The 20,941-nt window shown below is 41.3% G+C and overlaps 1 protein-coding gene across 4 annotated transcripts in view; it reads left to right on the top strand.

Moving 5' to 3' along the window:
• LOC104634811 (vascular endothelial growth factor receptor kdr-like) overlaps positions 1-20,941 on the top strand; it is a 135,157-nt gene that overhangs the window by 99,451 nt on the left and 14,765 nt on the right. For 2 of the 4 annotated variants that reach the window (XM_075763721.1, XM_075763718.1), the window contains exons 18-29: positions 326-430; positions 2,815-2,928; positions 5,723-5,811; positions 7,104-7,269; positions 7,819-7,916; positions 8,881-9,003; positions 9,105-9,216; positions 14,562-14,661; positions 15,236-15,341; positions 17,098-17,222; positions 17,479-17,557; positions 20,765-20,859. In XM_075763721.1, coding sequence (XP_075619836.1) covers positions 326-430; positions 2,815-2,928; positions 5,723-5,811; positions 7,104-7,269; positions 7,819-7,916; positions 8,881-9,003; positions 9,105-9,216; positions 14,562-14,661; positions 15,236-15,341; positions 17,098-17,222; positions 17,479-17,557; positions 20,765-20,859 — 1,312 coding nt within the window. Of the gene's footprint in view, positions 1-325; positions 431-2,811; positions 2,929-5,722; positions 5,812-7,103; positions 7,270-7,818; positions 7,917-8,880; positions 9,004-9,104; positions 9,217-14,561; positions 14,662-15,235; positions 15,342-17,097; positions 17,223-17,478; positions 17,558-20,764; positions 20,860-20,941 lie in introns of all 4 variants that reach the window. The other 2 variants (XM_075763717.1, XM_075763719.1) reach the window with 1 other exon arrangement.

Raw genomic sequence — 20,941 nt, 5'->3', positions numbered from 1 at the left:
CGGGATAACTATATGTAAAGTTTTTACCCTTAAGCCATATATATGTATTCAGCCTTGCCTTTAGCTGAATACAGATTTATTTATTCTACTCTGCTCTATCACATACTGTATTGCATTAAAGTCATATGGATATAAATCATAATGTTTATATCCATATACTGCAAATATGTGATACAGGCTTCTATTGACTGTCGGTCTATGTCTACGTTGTGCCTGGGCACTGGAGTCTTGTATTTCTTGCATAGCTGAGAATGCATGTTCCCTCTTATCTGATGCAGACTGTCGTAAGTCCCCTTTGGCTCATTCTCGACTCTTGCTTCTCTAGGTAAAACACTGGGTCATGGTGCTTTTGGGAAGGTGGTGGAGGCGTCTGCTTTTGGCATTGATAAATCTTCAACCTGCAAAACTGTTGCCGTAAAAATGCTTAAAGGTACATATCCCTCTGAGATTCTCACAAGACTCCTCAGGGAACCTGTGGGCAATGAGGTTTCCAGTTCTCAGCTCCAAACCAGTCCCATGTTCATTGTGTTCAGAAGGGAGTGGGTTTGTCGTATGGGAGCAATTAGTCATTATACAGTGGATGTTAACGTGTAGGAAATGACAAGCGGGCTCCTTGCTGTGCTGCTGATTAAGTCTTGTATTCCTAGAGGAGGGAAACAGCAGCTTCCAGGTCTGTGGGGTTAGGAGGGAAACAGATTACAGAATGTAATTACATTAGATAGTCTGAAATTGGATCTAAGCCTTCGATCACAGCCCTTCCAGATGTAGAACGGTTCAAGGGGTTGAAAAAAAAGCAATGCCAAGGGAGTGAATTAGAGACAACTTGTCTGCAATTACTGAAATTAAGGAAAGGTTTTACCATTTAGTGGAGGGAAAGGGGGGAACTCGGAGAATATTCTTTCATATTGTATTTACATACAAAGCCTTTGCAGACAGCTTATGAATAAATGCATCAGCCAGTACATTGACTACTTGGGTTGGAGGTTTTTAACTGTTCACTTAGGATTTTTGAAAGGTACAATCAATGCTCCCTGGATGGCTTTTCATAGCCCACATTGCTCTGCACTGCTGCTGCATGACAGTATTAACCCCTGCAATGCCATGATTCAGGAACTTCTGTCACGGTATTTGGCTTCTGCTGCTACCTGCCTCTCCTGATGCTCTGCTACTTCCCATCTCTCCAAAATTTCAAAAACATCAGTTTATCACCTGTCTGGACCTCCTCCAAATCTGGTCTCCCTTCTCTTCATTAGTCAGCTGATCATCTTCTCTCCTGCTGTTGTTTCTTCTGTTCCATGCCCATCTCCAAATCCCTGACATATCCTAGAAGCCCTTGATCCAGACACATTTCCTTCTCCGGCCAAAACTTACTGCCCTGGATAGCTCTGGGTTTTCACGCACTTCCACGCTGCGCTTCCCAACTGATCCTCATGTCAACTCTACCCTGCCTGCACATATTCAGCACACTATTTGACAGTTCCTCCATCATTTTACACCTTCCTCCCCCCGTGGAGGCAGCAGCCTCCTGCTCTAACCTGTCCCACCCCACTAACATGCCCATAATCCATCATTTTCCTGAAAAAGCAGATTCTCTAGTGTGAATCAATCCATTCAGGAAAAAAAAAAAAAAAAAAAAAAAGAGGCTCTGGAGATGTCTACATTTCTGTAATTCTAGCATTATCTGTCATTTCCATGAAGTAAGATGGTATCAGTTCTGGACTGAAGGCAAAAACTTAATGTGCAAGACTCTCTGAAACACTTCTGAGGCTGTTCTGTTCAGATTTTGCCAGGCATGTGTTCCAGCTCATGTCAGGGTAAATCAGAAGTAATGCCACCCATGTACACACCCATCTAGAAACACTGTTGACTGAAGAAATCTTGCGCTTGGAATAGCTTCTTCATTAGGACACAATTTGGTGAAAGATTTGTTTATGGAGGATTCTCCAAACAGATGAAGAGGTTACATTTGTCACACCAAATGATCTGTTACGTAACTGTTTCTTCGTCTTTAAATCTTACACGATGCAAAGGCAAAAGCAGCCCATTTTGCTAAAATACATCATGAAAGTTTTGGAAAGAAGGCAGAGGAAACAAGCCAGCATCTGAACAACGTTCTGGTCTGAGAGTGCCTTCCTTAGCTTTGGCAGCAAAAGAGAATGAAACCACAGTGTAGCTGGCTAGCCAGTGCTTTGTCAAGTGTCAAGTTCATGGTTCGCACACAAATATGGCCCCCTCTGCTTTGCTGGAAAATTTGTTTCTTGGGTTGATGAGATCTCACAGGGCTGAGATTTGGTAATGCTGTATGTTCTCCAGTACATTTTGGGACCCAACTTACAGATGGGTGGGATTCCTCCATGGCCTGCAGTGGAGCGTTGCTCAGTACTGTGGAAAAATACATCCCGAGGTATTGTAAAGAAGTACAACTAAACTGCGCACCACCATTATAGATGGAAGAACACATTCTTCTGTGTGCTGTTGTTGCACGCAGTGGTTGTTTGTTCCTTTGCTAAGTTTGCGAAATTCAGTCCTTGCAAAGGCTATCTGCTATCTGCTGCTCTGTTATGGGACAGTAACCCTCCATAACCCATGCTAGAGAAAGGAAGAGTCATCCGAAAGATAAAGTGTTATTCCACTTCATAAAGGTCAACAGACAATGAAACGGATGAATTATTATCTGTTTAAGAGTCTGAAAAGCAAAGATACTGCAAGTAACCTGGGTGGTTTTTGTTTCCAAATATAAACAGGATCTTGCTGTGTCCTGTTAAAAATATCCTGTTGTCTAAAGATGATTTTTTTACTGTTTATCTTAAGCAGAATGTGCAACTACTAATGAATGCAAGGCTTTAATGTCTGAACTGAAGATCCTCATTCATATAGGACATCATCTGAATGTAGTCAACCTGCTGGGAGCCTGCACAAAAGCTGGAGGTGAGAATTCCTGAGTAAATAAGGAGCAAAGAAGAAATGCTTTTCAGATACAATGTTGTTTGGATGTAACTGTGGTGTAGTCCAAGTCTCATGCACATGCAGTTAGTGCAAGCACAAGCACTTCTACCTCTCTGGTCATAGGAGAGCTGCTGCTACTGCAGTTTGTGGCCACATCTCATCAATGGTTTCTGATCGTCTTCTCCCAGCCAGTGGTGTCACTTCTTTATTTTCTTTTTCTCTGTACTTTGTAAGCTCGTTTATAAAAAGGATTAATGACTGAAGGGAGGCAGGATCCTTAATTGCAATTAGGTGCCCAGTTCCTCCACATAGGCACTACTGATCATTTCAAAGGTTCTCCTCCCTCTTCCCTGCCTTATCAGGAGGATGCACCAGGCTGAGCACTTGCTGCTTGAGGCCTCCTCCTTTCCCAAGCACTTCACCCTTGCCGGGCACAGGCAGGCATTTTTTGCGTAGTATACAGGAAACCTGAGGCAGTCCAAAGCTGAATGGAGCCACAGCATGGACTTCCAAGGGGCTGAGCTGACACAACTGGCTGTACATCACACAAAGAATCTGTTGCAAAGTGCAACAAAGGACTCCATAAATCTTAGACCTGTGTCACTAAAACATCCCTTCCCATACTGCCATACAAAGCGTCCTTGGCTGTTACTATACCGTGCTTTAGCTTCAGAGTAACAACTCTCAAAGATGCCTGCTTACAATGAACCTTCAAAACAATCTCCAAAGGACAGATTTAGGAGAGCTGAGGACAAAAAACCAAAAGTAGAATAAATGAAGGGGAAAGAGCGAGAGAGATGGCGCACACATCTGTTGTCATCCGAGACTCGGAAGCTGTCATCTTCCCAAAGGACATGTAGTTGTCCAGTCACGGGGGAAGAAAGAAAACTGCAGTGAGGTAGATCTGGTGGAATGCCAGGAAAGAAATCTGCCCTCCAGCAAGACACCCCCAGTTCCCCAAGGAGGAGTCAGCAACCACAACGGCTGTAATCTGGGAGCCATGACCAGGGAACTTGCAGGAATTGTTGGAGCACGGCAGACCCCAAAAGCTTGTATGGGAGGACGGCCAGCTTTGGCTGGGGGTTGTAAGATTCCGATGTGTAAGCAAGTAGCCTTTGCTTGGGACTGCGAGCAGAGGGGAAGTAACATTATGAATGCTGTCAAGTCAATGAGGTGGCTTAACACAAACAGGTGCCTAAAACATGGCAGCATTACTAAGGGATCAACAGTTTTTAACCAAAGCACTAATTCAGCCGCAGAATTCTAGTTGCATAGTAAAACACATCTCAGTAACCGATCAAACAGTCTTTTTCCTGGGAGTCCCTCAGTTTCCCGTTCTCCAGCCTGCTCCATCCTGATTGCCCCCCTGGGTGCAGAGGTAACCCTCACTCTTCCCCGCAAGCTGCCTAGGAAAAGCACCGATTGCTCTGGGGAGCAGTGGAGGGAGCAGAGCGGTGCAGCACGGCCTTGCAGGGCACTGTTTACCTCTGAGCAACGCAACTGCGGACTAAAGAAAAATAGCCTTGAGCTCTCAAGACAGACACTGGGATAAGAGTTACTATTAAAATACTATTGCGGACTACAGTGCTTTCTCCTTCCTTGTTAGGTTTTATGTAACCGTATAACAGTATTCCTGATGAAGACTGATATTAAGCATGCACATATTTTATTATATATATTTTATATATATCTATATAATATATATTATATTTTATTAATAACAAGTTTTAACACCTTGGCTGAGCAGTTAGAAGTAATGTATAGCATATGCTTTACACTCTTCCCTCCTGGCCCCCTTCCAGCCCTGCTCTCAGCCTTTTCTGACACGTCCCTGCCAGAGCAAGGGGCAAACTGCAGCACAAGCCTGTACGCGTCTTGCTGATAGAGCCGGAGAGAAGCGCTGCTTAGAGCTGCCTCCTTCCTGAATGGCCAAGTGCAGCTCTCAGCACTTTTCCTTTGAAGTTCAAACTCCTAAGCCTGAACTACAGACCTTCTAGACAGAAAAGGGTTTCTGGACATGAAAGCCTGGTTGCTTAGGTTTGATAATAATACATGCTTATATGCGTTCTAGTCCCACGATTGCACCTTATCTTACATTTGATGATTACAAAAAGCAGTGATTATGCTAAAGGTAGAGAATGTAGCTTTTCCCTTTTCTAATAGCTCACACTGAAGCATAAAAGCATTTTCAAGAGCTTAAAAATATGCATAATTGTATAAAAGCAGCAATTGCATTGAACTCTACAGTAATTTGCACAGAAATAAGAAAGGAAGAAATGGATAGGACTTGCCAGGCTTTCAAAAACTTCAGACTAAATATTTTTGCAACTTTTGATTTAAATCTCTCAATGATCATGCATACTTTTATTGCCTCTAGTGGCATCAGCTCCACCTAAAACAAACAATTGTGAAAGCAGCAGAGAAGGAAGACTGCTCCATGCTATGGATCTCCATATAGAGTAAAACAACCTTAATAGCGTATGGGATTGCATATTCTTATTTATCATTCTGAATTTTCCTTTGTTTATAAATAAGGAATAAATACCAACTCTTACCATCTAATGGGGAAAACTAAGAATCAGCACTGTATTCCCTTCTCTCCATATCCACCACAGATTGTGTGCTTTTGGAGTGTCACTTCTCTGTTTCCTAATTTCCTCATCTGAATAACAGCAATGACAGTATTTACTTATTTTGAAGAGGATTTGTAAGGATAGGTTAGTATTAAGTGCTTCACAGTGCTTCAAAACTCATTTATCTTTCACTGTCTTTTTAGGTCCTTTAATGGTCATAGTAGAATATTGCAAATATGGAAATCTCTCCAACTATCTAAGAGGAAAACGAGGAGATTTCATTGCATACAAGGTAAAAAAAATTACAAGCTTCTCATAGTCACATAGCAAAGAATTAACAACCACTGACCACAAGTTGGATTTTTTTCTGCATTGGCACTGAGAGTTTGGTATTTATATAGGCACTTTATTTTCTCACCACATTTCAATTTGTATTAGCAAGAAAAGGAAACTTTTTTGCCCTGTAGGATCTCACTCCCATCCTCTTCTTTTCTAGCACCTACTAAAGAATTAGTTGCAAATACCCAGGCACTGTAGTGCATTTGAGAGAGGGGGAATTACTTGTGAGAGACTACCCAGCACAAGGTGGGCAACACAGTAGTACTAAAAAACTGGTTTTAACTGAACTAGGAGAAGGTGAACCCTCCCAAAATACAAGCTCAGTTTGGGGATTTTTGTTTCTAGGTCCACCCTCCCCCAGCTACCGAAAGCAGCTCACCCTTCCCTCATCTGCTCACTCCCATCTTCTGTGTTCTCCCTTCCCCTGCACCAACTGAAACGTCTGTGCTGTCTGCAGCAAGCTGGATCACGAACATGGTCTGCATTAAAACTAACCAAATGGGTTTGGTTGCCAAACGGTTCTCTGCATCCACACAAACATTTGTGGTAGCCCAAACTGGGCTAGGATATGGGGGAAGATACAGAACACCAGAAATCAGTGATGGGGAGAGGATGGGACAACCTCCTCATTGTGAAAATACAGCATCAAACAGGCGCTCTGATCTAAGCCCTGCCAGAAACTGGAGCCTCCCCAAGATCATTTTCCTGGATGGTTCTATTATTATTATTATTATTATTATAGCTATTGTGTACAGGCATAAAAGTACATAAGGTACTTTGTGTAAGAGAAGGAGACTTTCCTGTACAGTCACTCAAAATTTCTTTTCTCACCATTGTTTTCATGAATTGTGGGGACCGGTTATGTCTCACTCCCCAGGACAGGGGGAGACAGATGCATTTCAGTGCACATCATGCACACACCTTGAGCTGTGATTTTTAGCATGGTTTCCTAAGAAAGCAAGAGGTACAGAATTACATTATCTCTCTGCTCATCTGTCAGTCTCACCCAGCCAGCTTCCAGCGAACTTTTATGGTGGAATATTGCTATTGGTAAAATGGGAGGTTCTGTATTAATAAATAGGAAACCAGGCTTCATTAGTTCTGCTATTCAGAGAACATCGTGTTCAAACATGTTTTGAGCTTATCTTCAGAGGACGCTTTCTCCATATGCTGTTCTGTTACATGTTTTGAATCCCCAGGCATTGCATCATCCAAAGCTAAAAATCAGTTTTATGCCATTTCTAGTCCCAGGAAAACTCTGACCAAGCAGAGAAAAGTCTGGATGAGTCCAACAGTGATCTGACCGAACTGATCAAGAGGCGCCTTGAGAGTGTAGCCAGCACAGGAAGCTCTGCCAGCTCAGGATTTATTGAAGATAAGAGTTACAGCGATTCAGAAGATGATGAAGAAGGTAAAAGAAACCTACCTAATCCCAGATCTTCTATTGTAAAGATGTCTGTTACTTGGCTAGTGCCACACACAGAGTGACACACTTTACAAGCCCTTACACAGCTTGACTCGTTCCTGAAATCGCAAATTCTTCCTCTCGCCTGTGCCCCACTCCAACTTTATCACAAAAAGAGATTTGCAGTAACGTACGCATATAAAAACTGCTCCTCTTGTGTAAGAGGAGGAATAGCAATATTTTACCAGAAGATTTGTGGGCCCAGTCTGTCCTCAGTCTCATCCCTCACTCACTATAATTTCCCGCACTTTTATCCCCAGATGTTGTTTTCCCCATAGCTAAATGACATGATTAATGTTGGATGGAACTTTTTTAATCATCTGATCGTCTGCCTCTGGGTCAGTGGTTCCTAAACCAGAGTTGTAATCCTAGTAGCTAACTCGCGTAACAATACTAAGATGCGGGGCTGGGGTCATCAGCGTGCAAGTGGCACCAGTGCCAAAAACGTTTGGAGCTGTTGCTCTAGCATTTTGCCATGTCTTTGATCTCTCCTAGACGCTGAGGATCTGTACAAGCGGCCCTTGACTTTGGAGGATCTGATCTGCTATAGCTTCCAAGTGGCAAAAGGCATGGAGTTTCTCGCCTCCCGAAAAGTGAGCTCATTAAAACGTCAGGGCTGAACTTCTTTCACAGAATCACGAGTATCTGATATGAAGAAATCCAAATATATTTTTGAGCCTGAGTAACTTGCTTTTGGTCTTATATTAAAGTGTTGGAGATCACATTAGCTCTGGTGGTTAAGCAATAAGTAGCACAGTAAAAGTTGCGAAGGAATATCCATCATGTTCTTGGCTACAAGGACTGGCGTCTGTATCTGAGAGTTTAGATAGAAGGAGTGAATACAGATTGTAAGGCAATTCACAGAACTGTCTCATAAATAAATGCAGAAAAGGCTTCTCATAGAGAAAGATCCTTCTAGGATGGTCAACAAAAGTACTACTGAAAAATGAAGAGGGAGTATACAGCTATTTATTTAGCTTGTCAGTAATGTCGGAGACTATCAACAAAGTTAGCACTTCTTCTCAATACAAAAAAAAGTATGTTTGTAGCCTGTGGAACACTTGTTTTTGAAGTAAATTGAATGTAATAAACATGCCAAAGTATGCACAAACCTGAGAGCTTGCACTTACCACGCAGCTACCAGTGTAGTGCCCACAGAAGTCACAGCACAGTAATTGCCTATGTGCAATTATCCCAGTCTCACCCACGCTCATGGGACCGCATTTGCAAATGTAGCTGCAGCTGCTTTTTGACCTCTCCCGAATTTGCCGCAGAACAATTAACTGGAAAATGGCACTCCCTTCGTCTCTCCATAACTGTGAAAGTTATTTCACACAGAAAAATCAGAAAACTAACTGTAATACTTGGCTTGTTCCCTGAGTTATTTTCTCTTTTGCATATGACAGTATAGTTGCAGCAGATTCCCACACACGTTTCCCCTCTCTAACCTGCTCACAACAAAAGGTCATTCATCTTTCCACTTCCAAAGAAGGTCTCCAGTGGTGGCTCGTTGTCCAGGCAGACCCTCTGATCTTGCTTGTCCTCATTCCTTCACAGTGCATTCATCGGGATTTGGCAGCAAGGAACATCCTTCTTTCAGAGAACAACGTGGTCAAGATCTGTGACTTCGGACTAGCCAGGGATATTTATAAAGATCCTGACTATGTACGGAAAGGAGATGTAAGTGGAAGAATCTTGAAGTGCTAATCTTAAATTTTTATTTCCTTGGGCAAATTAGTAACAACAGTTCTGGCAATGTGTTGTGTCTTTTGCATTCTTAGGCAAGACTTCCACTCAAGTGGATGGCTCCAGAAGCTATTTTTGATAAAATTTACACAACACAGAGTGACGTCTGGTCTTTTGGAGTGCTGCTATGGGAAATATTTTCTCTAGGTAAGAATGGTTTAAAATTTTTTTTTCTCCCTAATTTATGGCTGTATTGCTATGAAAAGCTTTAAACAAAAGATGATAACATGGTGCCATGTTTCTATTTCGGTTAATACAACTGCAGAGTGCAGATCAGATGTAAAATAAAGTCACTGGACTGAAGTCAGTGAGAACTCCACCTGGCCAAGTACATGAAAACAGTAAATACTGGGGGAAGAGATGGGGGGGGACACAAAAACAAAATCCAAAACGCTGGACCTAACATTGGTAGTAACAGAGATAATGGAAGCCTCTGCTGCTCAGGAGTGAAGTATTTCTTTGACAGCAATGAAGAAGTTTCCCTGTCAAACCATATTTTCCCCTAAGCAGTCTGCTTCAGGAAATCACGCAGCTCGAAAGTTGCAGAGGATTACACCGCTGTTGACATAGTGGTCTGATGTTGCTAGTGGCAGCCCATGGAACACAAGGGAGTTTGCCCATGGGACATTTTATCCCAGCTTGCTTATCTTCCCCACAAAATCTAAGTAAGATTTTCTAAGTAACAAAAATGCATTGGCAGCAGCTGCCATCAGGTTGATATGAGAACCAGTGCTAGACTCTGCGTAAGTCATTTTGGCAGCACACAGGTAGAACGCATAATCTTCTGGCGATATCATTTGCAAGCCACAACATTTTTGAAAGAATAGTAATGGTGTTCTTTATGTACTATAGATTTCATCTCCTGATGCTGTTAGAAATCTCAGCCTCACTAAGATCTGGTTACTGTCCAGCAGATAAAGCCCTGAAATTTAGACAAGAGAGTTGGACTTTGCCGCTCTCAAATTCTCCTTGCAGAGTGGCAAGTTTTGTTTTCCTGAGGGAATTAAGGAATGTCAGCTCTGGCTTTTTAATCAGCATTTGCAGACAAAAGAAAACAAGAAGCATTGTCAACTTAAGCTGCTGAATTTTAAAGCAAACTCTGTAATCTCCTACTACCTTTGGTTCATGGATCAGTTGAAATTAATGATCGGGCTGAAGATGCCAGGTCCAGATCTGTATGCAAAGGCTGGAGCTGTTTCTATCCTAATCTTTATTTAGGGCTGGCTGCAAAGATCACAACCTGATTTCAGTCCAAGTCTTTGATTTGGACTTTACTTTGTATCAGCATGCAAACCAGAAAGTTCACACTCAAGTGGTTACAACAAGTGGCAGTTATTGCTTTCTCGGAGTTCAGTCCCATTTATTTAGAGTTTTGTAACTTCAGTGTAACGCTCCCATGGCTCTCTAACAGCATCACCTGCTGCATGTGTTTGGAAACACCCCAGAAAGACGAAGCTCCAGAAGCAATCCTCAGTTTTAATAGATTATTCAAGAAGATGTATTAGCATTAGCATGCAGAGACACACTCAGAGGGGACACTCTCCATGGGGCATCTCCAAGGAACCAAATGAACTGAATACTGATGAATGGCAAGGACCACTGCAGAAGGCAAACTGTTTATGCCATTCCCAAAGGTCCTGATAGAGTTTAACAGATGTGAGCTTCGGGCCATCTGGCCTTTAATACTCAAAACTAATAAAAATTAAAATACAGTCACTGAAATTCATCTCAACTATTTTTAAAAACAATTTATCTGGTTTCTTTTAATTTTAGATAGCCTCTTTTCTTAATGAAGGTGCTTACTTGGAACAATAGACTGTCCTCTTCTGAATTCAGAGGAATCTACTAAATTACTCCAAGAGCTGCAATCCATAGAGCAGCCTCTGCTCTCGTTATGACGTAGATCACAACCTACTTACTTCAATCCGTGGCACAAATTCAAAAGCAGTCATTTTCTCTAAGAGGGTTTTTCATACAGACCATCCAGGCATGTCTGTGGTTTGGCACTGCTCGCATCTGCAGCTCACACGATAAATATTTAATTAAGGATTTGTGTCACTGATTGAACTCTCTTATATAAAAGTTTTACAGATCATTGAGAGCCAAGGGATGGAAGTTATTTGTCGTTGCTACAGGGTATGTTTTGGCTCCCATTTACAACTGCTGCTTTTTACTGGGTCCCACAGACTTAGCACCCTCTAAAAAAGGAAAAGATACTGATTAGCAAAATGCACAGTTTGGTTTGGACACGGGCCTTTTTGGGGTCAGAAGCTGAATGAAGCACGGTAGGTTTCCTCCAGAAAGGCTGGCATACTGGATCCATTTTGGTGATACACAGAGAAATCAGGACTTGAGAGACTGTTAATTTTCATTTGGGGCTCAATTTGCATTGAGCTTTGCATTCTTTAAGTGGGGTCAGCACACCTCATGTCAGGTAATGCCAGCAATGTTTAATACACCTTGAAATCACTTAGATGGCGTATTACAGAATGTCGGTGTCTCCTAGAATTTAAATGTGCACTGTTCTAAAAGCAATCAAAGGTAATTATGTAAACAAGCAGAGCCTGGTAGTATAACATCAGCATCTTATTATCCTACTAAAATAAAACCAAGATCAAAAGAGGGCTACCATATCCAATGCATGCCACATCTTTGAGCGTTTTGAAAGAGATTTCCCCTAAGGAAAACGTCATGTGTAGACCTTATACCATATGTTTCAGCCTACATTGCTCCCAAGCTGTCTCAGCATCCCAAATTCGAGTTACTAGGCTTATCACATAGTCCACATGAGGTGCAACGGCGAGTGGAGGTGGAAAAGGGAGAGTTCCTTGCTTTTGAGATCTGAGCTGCCTCCATCTGGTAGGAGGCCAGCACTGCTCAAAATATAAACTACCAAAAGATCTTCCAATCAAAAATTATTATTGCAAATTATTGCAATCAATTATTCTTCTTTGCCTTCCCTGTACTTGCTCTCACCAACATATTGCAGTTGATATGATCAATGATGTAATCAAAGCAAGATAACTCAGATTGTGAAATCAAGTGCAATTCTCCATCCCTCCTCACCCCATTCTACCATGCTGCCCTCAAGGTCTCAGTTGCAATCGATGTATTTGCAAGACTGATTCTTATCAATAACCTCTGCTGTGCTCATGAGCCAGATCCGGCCAGTGATACTCAGCAAACTAAGAGGTTTCTTTCTCCTCCTCATAGAAATCGGTTGGCCATGATGGCAAAACAATCACACAGTGCAGTCAGAAGTTAATGAAAAGGCTATGCAGCCCATCTCTTCTCTAATGAGGGGTGTTGTTTTCAGTGTTGCCCAGTAAAACGACAATTTAGGGCTAACTAGATCAAGGGAGGCTTGCGCTCGCTTCTCTTGAGAGGCTGCGCCACTTTTAAATAGATACGGGATCAACTGGGCAAATCACAGATGTATTCATGAAGCCTCAGTACCTCATAAAGGTTTGTAGAGATAAACCTGTACAGATGAAAAGACAAGCTAGTGAGAGTTCTGGAGGTGTACATGGACCCTGTGCTCCCGGACCCTGTTCCTATCCTTACCCTTTTGTTAGTGTAATGTGGGAAAGTGACACTATAGTTTCTATCTATCTATCTATCTATCTATCTATCTATCTATCTATCTATCAGAGAGATCTTGTGAGTTGATAGAAGCTTGTTTTGAGATCTTTGGCTAATGGGTGATGCCATCTAAGCTGAACATTACATTAGCAGGTTATTATGATCATAATGACAGGCCAAAGACAAAACTAGGAAGGAAAATCAAGCTATAAAGCAGAAATGATGCTCCTGACTATTTCCAATCTACATAACTCCAGAAAACGCTCTGAATACCGTGATCTGATACTTGCACATCAAGGGAATTCAGATGTGCTGTGGCTAAGTGTGCCTGAGCTTTGAATGTCACTGGAGCCTATCTGCTGTGTTGAGATGCCCTCTTACAAAGTTGCCAGGCTCTTTGCTCCCCAGTGCATAGTTTTGCAGATTGAGCGGTCAGATTCACAGAGCAGAATAATTCTGGGAACAGCCATGTTTTGGCACTCTCTTTGCTGCTTTCATCCAAAAGATTTCTGCTGTACTTGTTGTGCCCCCAAGTGCACAGCACATGATGGTGTTTCCAAATGGGGGAAAGAAATGCAGGAAATAAGCAGGAATGTTACAGACAGTAAATCATACACAGATTCCTTGAGGGCTGGATACAGATTCAGATTCCATTCAATCCCCCACATTAAGACTTGATTAAATTTTCTTCCAAATTCCCTGTTCAGCCTCTAGGATGCCAAAATGTGGAAAACAAGGGTTGCACGGCATGTGAAGCCTCTGCTGAGAAGGAAAGGAGGAAAGCTTACAGATCTTTTAGGTCTATCTGCTACAGATTCAGTTACCTATCAAACTTCAGTTTGGACATCTCTTGAACTTTACCTATGAGGTCTAGATTACTCAGATGCCAGAGCACTTTCTCAAATCATGTATTTGTTCCCCTTATTTATGATGCATCATAAAGTGCAGATGTCATAGACCAAAGATCACAACCTCTCAATATTTCCCACTCGCTCATTAGTTGAAGATCGCATTCAATGCATACATAGATTTATACTAGTCATTCCTCTGAAGATAACCATTTACACAGAGAAGTGAAATAAGTCTCACTCCTTCATTTTGATGACTGCTAGGCCAGCTTTTGTGCAACTTAACATAATGCTACCAGTCCCTTTACAGAAGTCTACCTCTCAAAAGCAATTACAGTTGCCGTGAACTATCCTCCCAGGTTTCACACTGACAGCTGAGTGGCCCTGAAAATAAGCAGCATTGAACTCACACTCAGAAAACAAGGCTAAAAATTTGGAAGGTCATTGTTCAAGGAAATTTTACATGTAGGACTGCTTAATACATATACAATACTAAACTGGTGAACCAGGAGAAAAGGACTACGATTCCACATCTGAGGTTGACCTGCAAGGTTCTCACAGCCTGCTGCAGGAGCCAGACGCCTACAGCTTTCTCTGCACTTGCTCACAGAGGTCAATGAGGCCAGATATTCTAAGGCAATGAATGATGAGCAGGACTGACTTACTTCATGTGTATTCACTTAGTGCAGGATATTGGCAGACTGACAGCTTGGAAAACAGTATGTAACCAACTGAATGAGCTGGAACTTTTCTACCACTGACCAAGAGGTCATTTAAAGTCTCACACTAATAACATTTATTTCTCTTCTGCCATATTTTACGTTGGAGTGGTCCTGGCTATATCATGAATACAGAGGAGATAGTATGGTTGAAATCTCTGAAGAGACAGAGTGAATCTGTAATGGGATTCCAAACAAAACTCCTTCTTTGTTCTAGCTTCTTTTACTGTCAGACTCTAGGTAATCACAAATGCTCACCAATTTCACCGATACATGTTTAATTCACTGGACTGGGAAATACAGATTGTGCCATTCTGGAGCCTCTCCTTATTTCTCCCATCAGGTGCCTCACCATACCCTGGAGTGCAGATAGATGAGGACTTCTGCCGACGGCTCAAAGAAGGAACTCGGATGAGATCGCCAGAGTACTCTACTCCAGAAGTGTAAGAGCTCCTGGTTTTGTATCAAGAGCTGATAAATGTCATTTACGTATTACAAAAGAGATTGTGTTTAAGCGTGGAGGGGGAAGGAGATCTCACCAGATGACAGCTACGTAGTTTGTATTTTGTTTTCAGTAAACACTGTAGCTGTGCATGTCTTGGGTGTCCCGATACCACAGACGAATACTAAAGGCAGACCAAGTCAGCTTTGCCAACAACAAGATTAACAGATCTCTCCATGTCAGTTGTAGCTCATGCATCTCAGTTCAGGAGACCACTGTGTCTGCCTTGATTTCCAATTCTGTGACAGAAACTAGGCATCCATAGCTATGACTTATTTCAGCAATATCAGTCAGGTGAAAATAAAAAGCCTACAGGCTCAGTTGAGGCAGGAATATATAAGGAAAAAGCATCCCACATGGAAAAACTAGAATAGAATTTCAGCACATGGAGATTTGAACCTGTCTTAATCCAAAACTATCCAAACAATGAACAAAACAAGCAGCAGCAGAAAGAAACAGTTTGCAAGCAAAGCTCCTATCATTCTCCTTTCTTAATACTTGCGGTTTTTATCTAGCTACCAGACAATGCTGGATTGTTGGCATGGAGTACCCACAGAGAGGCCTACGTTCACTGAGCTTGTGGAGCGCTTAGGAGATCTTCTTCAAGCCAATGTACAGCAGGTACAGCGATACAACCATGTCTTCAACAGATGTGTACATATAGATGTGTACGTATGTGGATGTGTGTTTGCGTGTGCACAGGTAAAGACTATGCCGAGCAGTAATACTAGATTTGACTTCATAACAGAGGTCAAAAGGAAAATGACTGGGATGAGTAAAGAAAATGTTAACTATTCAAAGGGGATTATATTTCAAGACTAGATGTTGATCCATCAATAATAAGTAGAAACTTACATTAATTAAAAAAAGGCTCAGTGGCCCCTTAGAGGAACAATAGTGCTTTATCTCACAAACAATTTTAATTAGATTCCAACATAGTAAACTGCCAGTAGTTGGTCTGAATTTTCTCTCTCATTTGCTGAGCTTATGTTCATCAGTGCTCTTAGGAGCTTTAAAATGATGCAGTTTAAAGCTCAGAAAGTCAATTACATAATTATTAATTTCACAATAGTTAAATTAGTTATTTTCTTCTTCAGTAAAAACAACCAGACAAGTTATGTAACTGTCAATTTAATTTAAGAAGAAACCAAACACTCTCCTCCAGCTCCTTCCTGTTTGTAAACAAATTTAGTGAAGCTAAGTTGAAGAGGGCCCAGTTTGCAATATGAAGAGCTTGTGAGTCTTATCCTATAACCAAAGTAGATTAAGGAGACATAAAAATCATGATAAGGGAATAGGGCACTTAACTGCTTCTCAAAATTAAAAACAAACAAACAAACAACAAACAAGCAAAGGGAAATTTGGACAAATAATTTTAGGACTTGAAGGAAGAGTCATTTCTGAAGATTACTGCAGGGGTATAACGACAATGCAGAGCTTATTAAGATGTGTACTGAATTCTATTAAACTTGCAGCATCAATTTCTTGTAAAGCCAAGAAATAAAATCCTTTAAGGCTACCATTTTAAGGACTGGCTTTTGCTAAGCTGCAACTCCTTAAGTTGAACATAAGCAAAAAGTCTATATATATATATGGGCAATTTTCTTTTACCAATTCCAAAATCTGTTCAAGTCATATTGACCATAGGGGTTTTGTGACTTCATGCCACACCCTCCCTTCTCCCAAACACGTGGCTTAAACTTGGATTTAGGTGCCCCTGAGACTGGTCCCTTGGAATTCCCCAAGAGGCCAACGCAATGGCAATAGAGAGTACTGCTTTCCTGAAGTGCAGATCAGTGAAACGCTGTTCACTTTCACTGAGGCAGAACAGCCACACATCTGGGATGTAGTAATGATCACAAAGAAATTGCTGCAAACTCATCAAAGATGCTGCTGTGAAAGTCAGCAATGCCAGCTACTTTTAAACTGGATGCACATATATTGACACCCTCAATACAACCGTCGCACTGCTGTGCCATATGTGAGGGACATTTAGAAGCCTTGTAACTGCTATAAAGACCAGTGAAGCAATAGCTCAGGCTGAGATGCCTGGAAGAGAAAACACACTAACTGCAGACGGGTACTGGAATGTTGAAGACCATTTTCAGCCATGCTACATCACAGGTTTCCCAAAGTGAACAGTTTGCCTCATACAAAGCCTCCTACACAGTAAACGTTGGCTAAAGCTATACATTCTAACTTGCACATGCTGTGAAGAACATCATCATCACTTTGACAAAACATCACAAAGTTAAAATAAAATCTAGTCCTTTCTCAGTGTAAAGCTCTGTAGAATACAGTAAGCTTTTACATCTGAGATGCAGTACAAAAATTATCTTTACCAGCTTTGTGGTCTTTTATGTTATTAATTGTGTAGGATGGTAAAGACTATATTCCACTGAACATCACCTTGTGTCCTGATGGAGAACCTAACTCCAAAACTTGCCCTGTGGAAGAAAACTTGAACAACTGTGTTAATCGCTGGAGTGCCGTGGAAACTGGGTAAGAAAAACATATACCGAGGTGGGAGAAAGAAAGATTTGATATATCTGGGCGCTGTGTGTTGTCCTCTCTCAATATGAGTGTTTTAAAGGAGTTGGACAGACAAATTTCTCAGGGCGTTGTTTACTAGTTACAAGAGATGAAAAAAGAAGAGTGGTCCAGGAAACTGAGCTGTGTCAAGGACATTAATTGAGCTACCAACTGGTGCAGCATCTGCTTGGGTTTTATGCTGACCCCTCAACTTTCTTGCTTTCAGTAACAACAGCAAGAAGCGACCACTGAGTGTGAAGACGTTTGATGAGGTGCCAGTGGAAAAGGAGAAAGTGATGCATGAGGTAAGTGAGGTGATTGCATCCTTCTCTACCGGGTTCACAGATCACTTGTCACCAGCACCAGAAACAGTTATTAGAGCTTTTGAAATCTGTTTGGTAAGAAAAAGCTTTAAATCAAGCAGAAGATTTGGCCCTAGCATCTCACACATAGGTCTGTGTGACAACAGAGAGGGACCTGCATTTAGTTTAACAAATAATTTAAAGAGAAGCTCATGCATGGTTATCCTGGCTTTGATCAGGCTAAGGGGCTTTATTTTACATATTTCAATACAGTTTTTCCCCCATAAGAAAATGGCAGCTCATTGAAATGGAGCCTTTTGAAGTAAATGTGTCCAGAACACATTCAGGCTGAGAAAGCCAATAACTTGGTGGTGGTGAGGGTATCCTGTTCTGGCTGAACAAGACCAAGATTCAAGTTCCTGCTCTACTTGATTCACACAAAGGGCTTTAACCCTGGATTTTCCCCACTCTAAGTGAATTTATTTATTGCCAGTTTAATGGTGCTGCAGGGTGGGAGGATGTTGGATGGTTTCATTTTCACCCCAGTGGAAAACAAAAGCTTGTGTTGTTACAGAGTGATGGTTCTGCTAGTTGGCTTCCTCTGAAATTACAGGTTCCAAGGGTGGAGGGTTTTTTTTCCTATTTTTTCTTCCTTACTTAAAACAAACAAACAAACAAACAAACTGCCAACCCAACTCATGAATTTCCACTATGGTGCAGCCACTCACCAGCTCCTGTCCCATATGCAGTCCGTACCACTTGCCTCACTGACACATTCTGTGCCACTAAGGAGGCATCTTTGTAAGGCGTCCATGTTTGAAGCAGATTGAAGTTTAGGGAGGAAGCATGAAGCCCTCAGGAAACCTTCTAACAGAGGAAGAGGACAAGCACCAGATGGCTAGTGCAGCAAAAGAAAGATGCGTCCAGTTTTATAGAAACAAGCCAGCCTGTCTACTCCGCTAGCCAGGGCATGGTCCCCATGCTCCAGCTAAGAGTCCCTCTTGGACTGAGCCATTCCTCAAACCCACTGTCCTGGGAAAGGTCAAGTCTCCAGCTACAACTTGTCCCAGACGTATTTCACGTCCTTGACAAATATAGCGTATTTCTCATCTGTTCTCTTGTTAGCAGAAATCGATGCCCATTACTCCCTAGTATTTTGCCAGATGTAATTTGTGCCTTTATCAGTGCATCTTAGGGATTAGACGGCTTAGAATTTTCCCTGGCTCCTGCATCTTTCCTTTTGCAGTATAAAAATCTGTCTCTGAATCACACAAAGACATTTACTAGATAGATCCGGTATCAGTAAGAGATTACTGCTGCCAGCATGAGCATTACTTTCCTAAATGCTCCCTGTTCATGGCATATTAAAGTTCTTACATAAAGGGGGAAAAGTTTCGAAAAAGGGTAATAATACATTAACAGATCAGAAATAAATGTGATATTTCAATGAGGATCTTTTAAAGCAAAATTACGGTGGGATCTACTTTTGGACGAAGCGAGTGCACTTGGGTTACGTAAAATTGTCTTAAATTTAAAAGACATCAATACCGATTAGGTCATTATTTCAAATAGTTTCCTAGGAACTCTAAAAGTGCTCTACCACACCTTCCTGCAATTGTGCTAATTATCTGTAGTCGCTGTTGATATTCTTTTAACAATTTTTCTGTAAGGAAAATGCAAAGCAGCACTCAGATAAAGTTTCTAGACCACATATTTTAAGGAAAAACAGTCAAGATTAAAAAAAAAAAAAACCAGAGAGAAAAGCTGGGATCTACTGAGGTTTGGACAGACTTAATTAATTTAGGATTTTACTTTATACTTTGAAAACCAGTTTCCAAACTGATCTCATTAACAACTAATATATTACCAAAGCATTGATAAAAAAGCTTTTGCTTTTTATTTGTTGTTTGCTGGGATTCTTTTTTCCTGTTTCAATCAGTTTGACTGGTAAAATAAGATTAACTAGAGTTTCACTTCCCATGTTGAAGTCTTTTGCTTTCTTGGTTTGCACAGATAGACAGGCATACAACTTTCCAGCATCACAAAATATTTCAAATGCAAAGGAGCCCCCTCAGAACATTTAATATTTTTTTAAAGTTACTTAAAACAAGGACTGTGCATGTCTGTGAACTTGTGTAGCACTTCGCACAATAACAGCTTGATCTTAATTGCAACCTCGAGACTCAACTTTAAGTGCAGTGGAATCACAACCTCAGCTTTAAAACTAATGAAGACAGTTTTGTTGGACAGCTTATTAAAAAAAAACCCCATAACTAAAGTACAATGAGCCTTTTAGGCTATATATCTTTGCAAAGTACTTGGATTTGCTAAAATGATACTGAACTTCCACTTCCTTAAAATTTTAATGTTTCTAGTAGGTATTTAGGGTACTTTTTCTTTGAGGAGCCTAGCCAGTATTATTGGATATATTCTTCATGAATTTCTGTCCATTCATATCTCAGCTATCCTACCTAGATGGTATCCATATGTCATGCTTAATATCAGTTTCAAGTTTGAAAATGTCAAATTATTTTTTGATATGTTCATTTTAAGAGTGCTCTTTCAAAATGCAGCTCAAAAAATTTATCATCACAAACCCAAGGCAAATGTTCTCAGGCAAAATAGCAGCATTATCAGGAACAATCAGACAAAACCTGATAATATAGCCCCTGATAAGAGAATATTCTGAAGAATGGGCTTAATGTCGTACACCAACTGGACATAACTATGCGTCAAGCACTTTACTAAATAGCACACAATTGAGATGCAAACATTTGCCCTCCAGGTTGTTGGTTGGAATCCTGTGATTACCTAGAATAGCTGGTAGCTCCTACATTAGTTCCAGTACACACGTATCAGTATATAACACTACGATATAACATCCTCCCTGCTAACTGCATAGAGAGGGAGCCCCAACCTCTACATGCCACATTCTCCTGCCCTTGCTTTGTCTACTCTGCAGCTGGAGACAGTTTCATAAGATGAAGTTCTATCAACCTGCCTAAAAGCAGTATCACCACAGAACAAGATAGCTGGAATTTGGTATTCTAACTAGCTCCTTGGCTTTCCTTCTCTATTGACATTGATAGTGGTTTAGTCTGACTCTTCTCCACACTCTCCCCATGGCAAGCCATTTTTTAAATTAAAAGTGCTCCATGCTGTCATGATTGTTTGGCACTCTGCTGATCTTCTCTTCCTTTTGCTACTCAGGAGTCGGACAGCGGGATGGTGTTGACATCAGATGAGATAAAAAGCCCGAAGAGGCTGGAAATCCGTTCTTGGCCTTATGGGATCATGGCTCTAGCGTGAGTACTTTTGGATATTTCTGTTGAAGACAGTGTCCCATTCAGAAAAATGCTTCCAAAATTTGCAGGTTTGTCTCTGATT

Source organism: Balearica regulorum, chromosome 11, assembly GCF_011004875.1.
Source record: "Balearica regulorum gibbericeps isolate bBalReg1 chromosome 11, bBalReg1.pri, whole genome shotgun sequence".
Taxonomy (NCBI): Eukaryota; Metazoa; Chordata; class Aves; order Gruiformes; family Gruidae; genus Balearica; species Balearica regulorum.
This window is presented reverse-complemented; position numbering and strand designations above follow the sequence as displayed.